This window comes from Pristiophorus japonicus, chromosome 2 (genome assembly GCF_044704955.1).
Source record: "Pristiophorus japonicus isolate sPriJap1 chromosome 2, sPriJap1.hap1, whole genome shotgun sequence".
NCBI classification, from domain to species: domain Eukaryota; kingdom Metazoa; phylum Chordata; class Chondrichthyes; family Pristiophoridae; genus Pristiophorus; species Pristiophorus japonicus.
Genome location: NC_091978.1, coordinates 222,807,728 through 222,821,680, shown reverse-complemented (window position 1 = coordinate 222,821,680; position 13,953 = coordinate 222,807,728). Strand labels below are relative to the sequence as shown.

Here is a 13,953-nt window from a genome sequence, read left to right as displayed (position 1 = left end):
ATTCAGGCCCGCATACTTTGCAAGTAATTTTAAAATTCTCTAAAGGAAAGCACATTTGTCTGTTATATACATCAGTGTGATATCCTAGTTTTCTGTTTGGAAGTTGAGGTTTGTTCTGAATTATGCCAAGATATGAATAAGTGTTTACTAGTATGATTGTGGTATCAGTGTATGAAACAAATCCCCATCTAGATTAAGAGACAGTATGAAGTGCTCTTTAGTTTGAGTTGTTCTAGTTTGCACATTTCCTTGTTTTATACAGCATTAAAATTATTATTTTTTTTATACAAAAATAACATTTCTCTACTTTGACTCTAAGATTGGTTAGTTTGCAACTTGGACTTCCTAACACTTGAACGACAGTTTCTGCAGAAATTTGATTTGAACTTTTGAAAACCAACATATTCCATTAAAAACTAGACTCCATTACATATTTTTTATACTCCAATTTTCTTTCTCAACCTGCAATTAAGAACCAAATTGGTATTAAGAAATGCGACACAAGCAGCAGTCTCAGAATCACAATAATCTGTGATTATCTTTAAAAATATCACTATTCTATAAGATCCAAATGGAAACTTTCTGTAAATGAGGTTTTAATGTTATGGATAAAAAAAAAATTGAAGAGAGCCTGAACTAGTGTTTGATTAGAGATAAAACTGTTACTATAATATTATCTGTCTAATTTAGGCTCTAGATATTTTTAAATTAGAAAATAAAAAAAGTTGCTTTCAAGTAGGTGTCATAATTAAAAATGTGTCTTCAAATGCTGTCCCTTCTGAGTTGCAGGGACAGACATGATAGCGAGCCAATAATCTGATTGTATAACTGCAGGGATGTCACAAGTTTTTGTCTTAGTGAGTCACATAGGTGCATACAGTGAAGCCTCAGGGAACACGTGTAAAGTTTAAATTCATGTTTCCAGTAGCTTACATATATGTTAAGTTGCTGATACCAACATATCTATGTATCCGGAGTTAGAATTTATCCACAATTCAGCCAACAGCTCCTAAAATGTTCCTTTCTAAATCCCACAAAAGTCAAATATGACAAACCAAGAAGAAAAGAAATGAGGAATAATTTAATAAACTTGCACCAATGGCACAGAACTTCACCAGGAATTCAGTGCAAAGGCCCCAAGGAATTTTCCATTCGTCATGGGAGAAATCATAATATTTGTCCTTAGAGGACAAAGCGAGGACTGCATTGCCTGAGCCTTGAGGGTGTAGGGTAAGAGCCCCGGGGTCCAAAATTTCCCCCCTCTATAAGCTCCATTACAACCTCCAAGAGGATAGGCCTCAGCGAGTGGGGGCAGACGGATGGGCTGACCTGGCCGAAATTGCCCCTGGGCCGGGAGCGATGGGGACAGGTTTCCGCACTGCCCTTGTTCCCGCCCCATTGGGCACGTGTTAACCCCACACCACCCGGCAGGGAGCCACTTTACGATCCCACGGCAAATTGCCCCACTGGAGCAGTGCCGCCACCGGTCGGTGCCCCCTGCGGGAAGCCATGTGTAGCTGAGCAGCGCATCCGCCCTTAAAGAGGAGGGCGCACCGCCGGCGCCTCCATTTTATTTTAATTGTCAGCCGACTCCAAGGTCGGCCCGACAATGGTGGCCACAGGCTCAGCCGGGCCGCCAACAGGCAGCCTGGCACCCACTCTTGGGTGCCAGGCTGCTGGCCCAGCCGAAACCCTCCCTGGTGGCCCAGTGGACCTAACTAAAATATATGCAGAGTTCGCAGCGGCCCTCCCCTTTAACTGAAGGGGAGGGACGTTGTGATGTGTCAGCACGGCACTGATGACTCTGAATGGCGGCAGACCTGACAGAACAGCCGCCCAGAATACCGCCCCACTGCAAAAAAATATATAAATGCTCAATATCGGTCGAGTCTCTGCCCCATGGATTGGGGTGGAGAAAAACATTTTAAAAAACGCTAAGTGCGTCCCGTTTGGGGCGGAGGGCAATTTCGCCCCCCTGGTGTACTGCATGAGGTTAAGGCAGCCTCAGTGGAGGGAAGGCTAGGCTGAGTGGTGACTTGCAGCCAATTCTCAGAACCTACCGCTCCTGGTCTAGCACATGAACAATGATGTCGGCACACTTACCAGCAGCAGTACTTTGTCTCTGCAGAATGGGAAAAAAAATCCTTTCAAGAAAAAATTAAAAACCCTTTCAAATTCAAAATATACACCAGGATTTTCCTGGGCGGGGCAGGGGGGGTGGTTTTCTCCCGATTGCCTGCTATAACTTCAGGTGAAACCCAGGATGTACCACGTAAACGGTACCCGATCAAGAACCCCTATGTTGATTCCCAGCGCTAGTTAATAGCCAACGTGCAAATTTGTTAAAATAAAAACTTTTGTTAAAACCCTGGACACCGTTGCAGCTCAGTCTAAATGGTACATGTGATAAGGCGCTGCAAACCTCTTCTATGCAACCAGAATGTGATAACATGCAAGGAGGACAACATAAAAATAATGAGGCAAGCAGATCATGTCCTAATCCTTTTGCATGATGAGCGATAGGAACTCTGTTGTTGCCCACAAGCAGTTCTGTTGTAATGGCTACTGTTTTCATCAGGAAACTCTTCACTCTGTAAGGCCTCAGTATTGCAGAGCTCATTTATGCAGCCGTTGCTCAACGCAGGAACGCTGGCATGAGGAGTCTGTTTCACAAACACAAACAAACAGAGAAGCAATGAACAAACATGTTTTTTTCTTCAGAGCTTACCCACGACAGAAAACATGTTCAAAAGTATTAGAAAAGGAATCAATGCCCAACCCCCAGCTTTTCTTCCTTCTTCCTGAATTTTATGGAGTATGGCTGCAGAGGTCCCGGCAGGCCCCTGGTGTCTTACACAAGTCACTGCTCTTCAACTGAGTGAGCTATCACTTAATGTCACAACTGAGCCTGTACAGTGAGCTATCACTTAACGTTATAACGCAGTCTGGACAGTGAGCTATCACTTAATGTTAGCTCACTGTCCAAGCTGCGTTCTATCACTTAATGTCATAACGTAGTCTGGACAGTGAGCTATCACTTAGTGTCATAATGTAGCCCGATTGTGTTCTCACCTGATGTCCACAAATGCAGAATCCCATTGTGGGTGGGTCAATAGAGACTAAGCACTTGTGGCTGATTTTTCCCTTTCCTAGCTCAGAGATGCAGAGGCCAATTTTAGTACCTTTCCAGTGTTCTCAGCATCAATTAAGTCAGCACGAAGCAATGACTGAACTTGGAAGGCCTCCTGGTTTGTATGGCTCAGTACGTACCTACAGTATTTACCTACTATGGGATTTAATTTCCTCTGAGATTTTCTTAACCATACACATCTGTGCTTAATTCCTAACCGTGTTAGGAAATTAAACCCCTATAATTGGGATAACCCAAGTAGCAATCCATATCAGCACAGAGATAAAATGAAATTCTAAACTTCTCTTGGTTAATGTGGTTGTGTTTTATTTATGAAAATAAGATTGAAGGTGATTAACCTGGACCCAGTGATAGCATTCAACAAGCTCGAATGTTATCCTTGTCTTTAAATTCACATTGAACTTGAATACCTAAGAAAATGTTTTAATGAGAAAAAGAATGTACGTACCTTTCTCTTGCTGCCACTGAGTGTCGAGGGGACTCCATTTCCCAAAGGCCTCGGCTCCTCATTTGGAACTCTTGCCCGGGTCCCTTTTTCAAGATCTATGTCAAAACAAGACATAACAAGGTGGTGGTTGCTAATTTACAAACATACAAAACAAGACGAGCTAGTCCATTGAGCCTGCCCCACCCTAATACAGTGCACCAACACGTCTTCTGATATGGTGCACCCCACCCAGCTTGAGAGAGGCAAAAGAAAGAGAAAATAACCGTAGGCCAATTCAGGAAAGAACTCTGGGGATTTTCTTTTTGATCAAAGCAATGAAACAAGCTTCAGGAGCCCATGACGACTGATCGTACTAATCTCAGTTACTCTACAAGATTTCTTCCACTCACAGGGACTCATGATGCACCCTGTTGAAGGCCCATAGTATGTCTACACTCACTGCATGCACTCAACCGGTTCCAGAGACCGACAACTCTCTTTAAAAAGAAGTTTTTCCTGGTACCGAACCTTTCTTTGCAGATTCTACTGATACCCTCTGGCCCTCCATTGCTTAGCTAAATGAAATAACCTATCCCCTTGGAATTCAATCCCTTCAGTATTTTAACAACCTCATTCATAACTCCCTGAATTCAAAACAAAACCCAGTGCAAAAATCCACAGCTCATAAGTCTGAGCTGGTAACTAAGGGCACTTTAACTAGGTATTAATTGCTTGGTCTTCCTCTGAATCTCTTCCAGGGCCTCGATATCCACCATGTGAGGGGACAAAAAGTGGACACAATATTCTAAATGTGACCAGACCAAAGCCTTGTACATGGTAAGAATATGGTTTTATATTTATTTGTCTTAGTTATACATCCCAATATTCTACTTGCTTTTGCAATGGTCTCAAGATTTGGTCATGGCCTTTCAATGATTCATGAACCAGAACGTTTTCATGCTCAGCAGCCTTGAGCACATAATCTTGCATGGTATATTCTTGCCAAGAATTGTCCAGGCCCAAATGTATCATGCTGCACTTGTCTTATTGAAAAATATCTACCAGACAGAGGCCGATTCCCCTAATGTGTCTAGATTTACTTGCAAACTATTTTTTTTCAACCATGGTCCTAATTCCCACGTATATCTTTATGTCATTTGCAAACGTGTGGATCATTCCCAGATACCCGCATCCAAATTCTTAAATAAAAATGCTGTCAAGCAATGGACATAACATGGATCCCTGTGGATCATCCCATTATCATCATCATAGGCAGTCCCTCAGAATCGAGGAAGACTTGTTTCCACTCTTAACACGAGTTCTTAGGTGGCTGTACAGTCCAATATGGAAACCACAGTCTCTGTCACAGGTGGGACAGATAGTCGTTGAGGGAAGGGGTGGGTGGGACTGGTTTGCCGCACGCTCTTTCCGCTGCCTGCGCTTGATTTCTGCACGCTCTCGGCAACGAAACTCGAGGTGTTCAGCGACCTCCCGGATGCACTTCCTCCACTTAGGGCGGTCTTTGGCCAGGGACTCCCAGATGTCAGTGGGGATGTTGCACTTTATCAGGGAGGCTTTGAGGGTGTCCTTGTAATGTTTCTGCTGCCCACCTTTGGCTCGTTTGCCGTGAAGGAGTTCAGAGTAGAGCACTTGCTTTGGGAGTCTTGTGTCTGGCATGCAAACTATGTGGACTGCTCAGCAGAGCTGATCAAGTGTGGTCAGTGCTTCAATGCTGGGGATGTTGGCCTGGTCAAGGACGCCAACGTTGGTGCTAACATGGATCCCTGTGGAATGCCACTAGTGATTGATCCCCAAACAGAACCACTGCCATTAATAACTAACTGCTGTCTACAAAAATGTAACCAATCGCTATCCAACCTAATATCTATCTGCCAATCCCACAAGACACAACCTTACTCAGTATCCTTTTGTGAGGCACTTTACCAAAGGCTTTTAAAAAATCCAGATAAACAATATCAAGCTTCTGCTTACACATTAGAAAGCAGTTACTTATTATCATGTTTCTTCCATTACAGTTTAAACATTTCAATTTTTCCCTCGCTGCAACGATGAATCTTGCCTTTTATTAAATCAAGCTTTTACGCACGGAACTCTATAAATCATCGATCATGGACTACACAGGACAGCAGAATAAAACTAGGACTGCCATTTTGAAGTAATACCCATAAAAAAAACATGCATACTTGTGGAGTTTCCTCCCTCACCCCGCCCACCACCTCTCTTTTGTTGTATATTTGTGCGCATGATGGGACATACCAGTGCTGGAAAATAGAACATTTTGGGCTGGATTTTCAGCTTTTAAGATTTCGGGGCATTAATGACGGTGGGGCAGTCCTGATACTGCCTGGAAAAAGCTTGCTCCTCAGTCAGCTGGGCCCCAAGAGTGGGGCAGAGCGCTAAAGGAGGCATTGTCCACCTCTCTTAGGATGCTTAGCCGGCTGAACATGCAAAAATCCCGAGCTAAACATCCGGCCTCAGTGCGCTCTAGCCAAAGTCTGGGGAGTAAAAAAAAAATCCACCAAAAACATTCCCAATAAATAATTCACGCCACCACAACATAAATCGCAAAAAACCCCCAAAAATCAATCACACTTACCTGAGCTCGACATTACTTACATCACTGTGGCTGCTACAGGTTGGACCACCGCTTTCATAGGTGGTCCCAGCACTGCCCTCTACACAGCGCTACGGGTCGGGCGCGATCCAAAAAGTGAGCCTGTGTCGCAAAACCTGATGCACAATTGCTTGCCTCTTCCAGGCGGTGATGCTCTGCGCCTTGCCGAAACCGGCCCCGAAAACCCCGGTGGGGCATTGGAAGCTGGCCACCCACCCAGAAGAGCTTACTGCCACCACTGCCGTCCCTCCGGGGCAAAGACAGAAGGGACAACAAGCTGAAAATCCAGCCCTTTCCCTTTTGGGCATCCAGTGTCAACAACAAGCACTCCTAAGTCAAGTACAGCATAAGTTTAATGAATGAACCTACTCTGCCTCAAAAATGTGCCTTAAAACTCAGTGTCACAACATCACCCCAGTATGGCGTTACCATTTCCCACACCAGCTATCCTAATGGCCCCTCGAAGTGAGACTCCCAGTTCAGTATTTCAGTGGGACTGAATTGAGACTGCCCAAACTCATTTTACATTGGTCCCTTACAGTCAGAAGCGGGAGATTTTTATCCCATCATATGTGCTAGATTTAAACCAAGATCTCAGATAGGCTGGTGTTTTAACCCCACTACATTACCCAGTCCCTTCTCGGTTAGGTTTTTAAAATGCAGAAACATTTACTACAAAAGGGTTTTGTAAAGCACAGCCCGCCCAATGATAATGTGCAGATGGTGGAGTTTGCATCAAATTTGGGAAGGCATACAAAATTGAATTATGGGGAGCCACCATTACTGGGGAGAGGGGAGAACTTAGTTATTAAGTTCATACCCCATCTGCCTTCCAGGTCTGAGAGCAAAGGGAAGCTAGGCAGTCATGAGCTGGAACAGAGAGTATTACACTCTACCCTTTGGGGACTGACATTATACATGCTGGACTGGATATCAACATGGGTTTATGCTCCGGATAGTATACTTTGGTAGTTGTGGTTCAGTGTTAGTCATAAAAAATTGGAATGGGAACAAAAACAGTTGGAGCAGTTTTCAAAATATTATGACCCCGAATATTACCTCGAGCAGACTTCCTCTACTTCAAAGATATGTCAGGGTGGATCTCCTTGGGGGGTGGGGGGGTGCTGTAGTAGTTGCATCCCCCACCCCTGGAGTGCATTAGTTAACTGCACAGGTATTCACTTTCCTATAGTATAGCCTACCTGTGAGTATTTCATCTATTTCCTCTACCACAAACTTGGCATCCTCCATAGTAAAACACATTGGTGGTTTGAATTTCAGAACATTCCGATGGGGCCCATCAGCACTCAACAGTATATTTTGTTCCTTGAGCCTACGGGAGTAAAAAAAAGGTTTACTGCATTGAACAGGCAGTGACACACTCCTTGTCGCCGCGTCTCCAGCTGTGATAGCCTTGCCCCAGCTTAAACCATCCCGCTCATTCTCCTTGGTATGGCCAACTTCAGATCCTCAAGTCCAAGGGGTGCATACAGGAATATATCTGGTGCACAACTGGATTAGTCATTCATCACCAGATGTGATTGGACCACATCAAGCTTAATTGTGCCTTACATTTCTCTATCAAAACAGCCCAGTACTTCAGGATCATCCTGGAAAGCAAAGATGACCTCCAAGCTTCTTTTCTCCTCTACCAAATGCCTTGTGAAACCCCTCTCCCCATCTCCTTTCAGCACCTCACTTCTAATAACAGGTGCGAGGAACTAATGGACTTCTTTGTATTCAACTTAGAAACTTGGGGTAGAAATTAAACCCATTGCACCCGTTATACAGGTGTGAAATGGCCATAGGAAGGCCCAATTAGTCTCCCAAGGACACCTAAAAGACATTCATTCCAAAATGTCAATTTTTCAGGCATTGTTGTATTCATAAGGCTCACCTCCTGCTTCCTCGAACCCTCTCTCACAAAACTACTGACTATCCACCACTTCTGGGCCCCGTGCTAGCTGACATTCTAAATGGTTCCCTTTCTTCAAGCACTGTCGCCTCCCTTTCAAAACTGTCATCCCCTCCTCTACAGAAAATCCATGTTTGACCCCTCCAGCAAATTATTGCTCCATCTCCAACCTCCCTTTCCCCTCTAAAGTCCTCATTGTGTGGTCACCTCTCAGATCTGTGCCCATCTCTTCTGCAAATTACATGCCAGTTTCTTGTGGAAGTCATTTGCTTGTGCTGAAATGTAAATACTGGCATGGAACATATGCAACTTCGACATAACCAATAATGGTTCAAGGAAACTTGTGTGCAGACCCATAAACGCACTGTTAATACAACATTACTCAGCAGCAGCCTTTGAAATAGGAGGCAAGTCGGTCTTTCATTTCTTTTTAAATTTCTATAGTCTGTTTTCAGAATTTTCATTTAGCCTTTTACAGAAAGATGACCACCCCAATGCCAGGAGCCAGCTGTCATGAGTTAGCAGCCAACTCAAAACCTTGACCCTTTAGTCCAGCATCGGGAAACCAACACTTCCCATCTTCCTGGCCCTCAGGGCACTGTGAGATGCAGCACTGAGATAAGTGATAGAAAGGCATATCTAGGCATCGAGGGGATGCTCTGTGTTAGGAAACAGTAGGGTGACTATTTAGATGTATCTAGAAATTGATCATATCAAGTTCAAAGTGCATTTAATTTGCTCAGTTATTCACGGAGACTGCTTTGTACATTGCCATAACTTTATGATGATTGACAGTGCACTTATTCTATTGATTTATTGATGGGGGCCTGTTTGTCTGTGACCGACCCTATATTACAATTCAATGATCTTTGGAGGCTGGTTTGTTATTTTGCCATTAATGTATTCAGGTTGAATTTGTACTTATTTCTTAAATCATGGTGATCACATCATACAGGAACGACTGTATTCATTTGATGTGCAGGCGATGATACTTGGCACAGTCATGTCAGGGCAAAGAGGGTTGATATGTCGTCAAGTGCTTGGGTGGGTTTCAGACAATCTTTATTGGAAAGTGGCAGAGAAAGTGGATAAGCGGTGTTCTGTAGGGAGAAGCAATCAGGGCTGAAGACCTCTGTAGCAGGCTGCCCTCCGACAGTCCTGGTAGCTTCAAGCAACAATTCAGCTGCATAGATATCACCCATGAGCTCCGGGGCCTGTAGCTCAGTATCATCTGATGCAAAGGATTCCTCACCAGGTATGCCCAGACTGAGCCCTTGATGCAAGGTTAAATTGTGAAGTGTGCAGCAGGTCTCAATTATTATTGCCACCCTCTGATATGTACTGCAAGTCAGCCCCAGACTTCTCCAGGCATCCGAATGGGCCTTTCAGAAGGCCTATGGTCCTTTCCACCACCTGCCTGGTTCCTGCATGGACTCGATTATAATGCACTTCTTCATTGCAGGTCACTTGGAATGCTGGCATCAGCCATGACCTCAGGGGCCAGGCCTTACCCCCAGGACCCATCTGTTGACTGTCGCTCCTCCACGAATAACTATAATGGCTGAATACCATCGGATGAATGCACCATGGCGGCTTCCCACATGCCAAGTGTTGACATGCAGCATCCATTGCTGTGCATCACAGACAAGCTGCCACATTCAGCGAGCGAAACCCCTTCCAGTTGACAATGGGTTCCGAGTTGGTACTTTCAGAGCCACATGGGGACCAATAGAGAGGCCTGTGAACCCTTAAACTTAAATGGCTCTGTCTTTCTGCTCTGCATGGGTCATGGTGATGGGGTCAGGTGCCCTCAGAAAAGGGCCACTGTTGTCACCTGGTGAAGGCCCTTACAGTCCCCTTTGGCTGACAGGAAAGTTACAGAGCCATAAAGATTCAGGGCCATGGTGACCTTTCTGCATGGATAATACTCTGTGGGGGCAGTTGATTGCAGCTTAAGGTCTTAGATTCATAGAAATTTATGGCACAGAAGGAGGCCATTTGGCTCATTGTGTCTGCACCGATCGAAATGAGCTATCCAGCCTAATCCCATTTTCCAGCTCTTGGTCCGTAGCCTTGTAGGTTACGGCACTTCAAGTGCACATCCAAGTATTTTTAAAATGCGAGGAGGGTTTCTGCCTTTACCACTCTTTCAGGTAGTACATTCCAGACCGCCACAACCTTCTAGGTGAAAATATTTCTCCTCAACTACAAAGTACTTTAAATCTATGTCCCCTGGCTATCAACCCTTCTGCTAAGGGAAATAGGTCCTTCCTATCCACTCTATCTAGGCCCCTCATAATTTTGTACACCTTAATTAAATCTCCACTCAGCCACATCTGTTCCAAAAAGAGAACAACCCTAGTCTATACAATCTTACCTCATAGCTAAAATTCTCCAGTCCTAGCAACATCCTTGTGAATCTACCCTCTCCAGCGCAATCACATCCTTCCTGTAAAGTGGTGACTAGTACTGTATGCAGTACTCTAGCTGTAGCGTAACTAGTGATTTATACAATTCTAGCATAACCTCCCTGCTCTTGTATTCTATGCCTCGGCTAATAAAGGAAAGTACCCCGTATGCCTTCTTAACCACCTTATCTTCTGGACATGCTACCTTCAGGGATCTGTGGGCATGCACTCCAAAGTCCCTCTGTTACTCTACACTTCTCAGTATCCTAATATTTATTGTGTATTCCCTTGCTTTGTTAGCCCTCCTCAAGTACGTTACCTCACACTTCTCCAGATTGAATTCCATTTGCCACTTTTCTACCCACCTGACAGGCCATTCATATCTTCCTGCAGTCTACAGCTTTTTTCCTCACGATCAATTACACGGCCAGTGTTTGTATCATCTGCAAACTTCTTAATTGTGGCCCTTACATTGAAGTCTAAATCATTGATATATATCACAAAAAGCACAGGACCTAGTACTGAGCCCTGAGGAGATAGTGAGGGTCCTGAACAAATATGTTCCCACAAACAAAGGGTGGAATTCTCAAATCTAGAGCCTCCTAGATGTCAAGAAGCATACAGGGTAGAATAAGGGGGGGGGGGGGTGGGGAGAGAGAAAGAGCTGAATATTGCAGCAAGCTGAGAGGAGCATAGAAAGTGCAGGGGTGAAATTAAAAAGAAAATTAGGAAAACAAAGAGTGGGCATGGAAAACTATTGGCAAGTAAAATCAAGGAAAATATGTTTTATAAATACATAAAGAACAAGAGGATAACAAAGGAATGAGTAGGGTCGATTAGAGACCAAATAGGTAACCTTTGTGTGGAGGAAGAAGATGTGGGTATCTTAAAGAATACTTTGTGTCTGTCTTCACAGGAGGGACGATGCAGACTGGAAACATCCTTCCAGTCACAAAAACACCAGTCAACCATGACCTTTTGCTTCCTACCACTGAGCCAATTTTGGATCCAATTTACCACTTTCCATTCGATCCCATGGGCTTTTACTTTTTTGACCAACCTGTCATGTGGGACCTTGTCAAAAGTTTTTCTAAAATCCATGTAGACTACATCAAATGCACTACCCTAGTCAGTCATTGACCCTCCTTGTTACTTCTTCAAATAATTCAATCAACTTAGTCAGATACAACCTTCCCTTAACAAATCGTGCTGACTGTCCTTGATTAATCCGTGACAGTCTCATAATTTTTCCACCATCGAGGTTAGGCTGACTGGCCTAAAATTACTTGGTCTATCCCTTTTATCTTTTTTAAACAAAGCACAATGTTAGCAGTCCTCCAGTCTTCTGGCAGCACACCTGTAGCCAGAAAGGCTTGGAAAATGATGGCCAGAGCCTCTGCCATTTCCTCCCTTGCTTCCCAACAGCCTGGGATACATTTCATCCGGGCCTGGGGATTATCTACTTTCAAAGATGCTGATCCTCTTAATACTTCGTCTCTTGGTTTATCCCATCTAATATTTCACATTCCTCCTCCTTAATTACAAAAATCTGCATCGCCCCTCTCCTGTGAAGACAGATGCAAAGTTTTCATTAACAACCATACCCACATCTTCTGCCTCCATACACAGGTTACCTTTTTGTCTTTAATAGGCCTGACTCTTTCTTTCGTTATTCGCTTGCTCTTTACGTATCGATAAAACATCTTTGGGTTTTCCTTGATTTTACTTGCCAATATTTTTTCATGCTCTCTCTTTGTTTTCCTAATTTTCTTTTCAATTTCACCCCTGAACTTTCTATAGTTCTCTAGGCTTTCTGCAGTATTTAGCTCTCGGTATCTGACAAAAGCTTCCATTTTTTGCCTTGTCTTACCTTTTATGCCAGTGACATCCAGGGGGCTCTAGATTTGAGAGCTCCATCCTTGCTCTGGACCCTCAGGATCTCCTCTTTGAATGCCTCCCGCTGCTCTGACATTGATTTACCTTCAAGTAGCTGTTTCCAGTCCACTTTTGCTAAATCACATCTTAGCTTAGTAAAATTGGCCTTTCCCAATTGAGAACTTTTAGTTCTGATCCTATGGAGTGGAGGGTAGCTAATGTAACCCCACTTTTTAAAAATAGGAGGGAGAGAGAAAACAGGGAATAATAGACCGGTCAGCCTGACATCAGTAGTGGGTAAAATGATGGAATCAATTATTAAGGATGTCATAGCAGTGCATTTGGAAAGAGGTGACATGATAGGTCCAAGTCAGCATGGATTTGTGAAAGGGAAATCATGCTTGACAAATCTTCTGGAATTTTTTGAGGATGTTTCCAGTAGAGTGGACAAGGGAGAACCAGTTGATGTGGTATATTTGGACTTTCAGAAGGCTTTCGACAAGGTCCCACACAAGAGATTAATGTGCAAAGTTAAAGCACATGGGATTGGGGGTAGTGTGATGACATGGATTGAGAACTGGTTGGCAGACAGGAAGCAAAGAGTAGGAGTAAATAGGTACTTTTCAGAATGGCAGGCAGTGACTAGTGGGGTACCGCAAGGTTCTGTGCTGGGGCCCCAGCTGTTTACATTGTACATTAATGATTTAGACGAGGGGATTAAATGTAGTATCTCCAAATTTGTAGATGATACTAAGTTGGGTGGCAGTGTGAGCTGCGAGAAGGATGCTATGAGGCTGCAGAGTGACTTGGATAGGTTAGGTGAGTGGGCAAATGCATGGCAGATGAAGTATAATGTGGATAAATGTGAGGTTATCCACTTTGGTGGTAAAAACAGAGACACAGACTATTATCTGAATGGTGACAGATTAGGAAAAGGAGAGGTGCAACGAGACCTGGGTGTCATGGTACATCAGTCATTGAAGGTTGGATTGCAGGTACAGCAGGCGGTTAAGAAAGCAAATGGCATGTTGGCCTTCATAGTGAGGGGATTTGCGTACAGGGGCAGGGAGGTGTTACTACAGTTGTACAGGGCCTTGGTGAGGCCATACCTGGAGTATTGTGTACAGTTTTGGTCTCCTAACTTGAGGAAGGACATTCTTGCTATTGAGGGAGTGCAGCGAAGGTTCACCGGACTGATTCCCGGGGTGGCGGGACTGACCTATCAAGAAAGACTGGATCAACTGGGCTTGTATTCACTGGAGTTCAGATGAATGAGAGGGGATCTCATAGAAACATTTAAAATTCTGATGGGTTGAGACAGGTTAGATGCAGGAAGAATGTTCTCAATGTTGGGGAAGTCCAGAACCAGGGGTCACAGTCTAAGGATAAGAGGTAAGCCATTTAGGATCGAGATGAGGAGAAACTTCTTCACCCAGAGAGTGGTGAACCTGTGGAATTCTCTACCACAGAAAGTTGTTGAGGCCAATTCACTAAATATATTCAAAAAGGAGTTAGATGTAGTCCTTACTACTAGGGGGATCA

At 44.1% G+C, this 13,953-nt stretch overlaps 1 protein-coding gene across 1 annotated transcript in view; it reads right to left on the bottom strand.

The window, feature by feature from the left end:
* Window positions 1–587: 587 nt before the first annotated feature.
* LOC139244024 (ethanolamine-phosphate phospho-lyase-like) overlaps window positions 588–13,953 on the bottom strand; it is a 43,171-nt gene continuing 29,805 nt past the window's right edge. The window contains exons 11-13 of the mRNA XM_070870952.1: window positions 7,416–7,546; window positions 3,600–3,694; window positions 588–2,663 (exon numbers count right to left, since the gene is read on the bottom strand). Of these exons, the coding sequence (XP_070727053.1) occupies window positions 2,490–2,663; window positions 3,600–3,694; window positions 7,416–7,546 (400 nt within the window). The 3' untranslated portion in view covers window positions 588–2,489. The remainder of the gene's footprint in view (window positions 2,664–3,599; window positions 3,695–7,415; window positions 7,547–13,953) is intronic.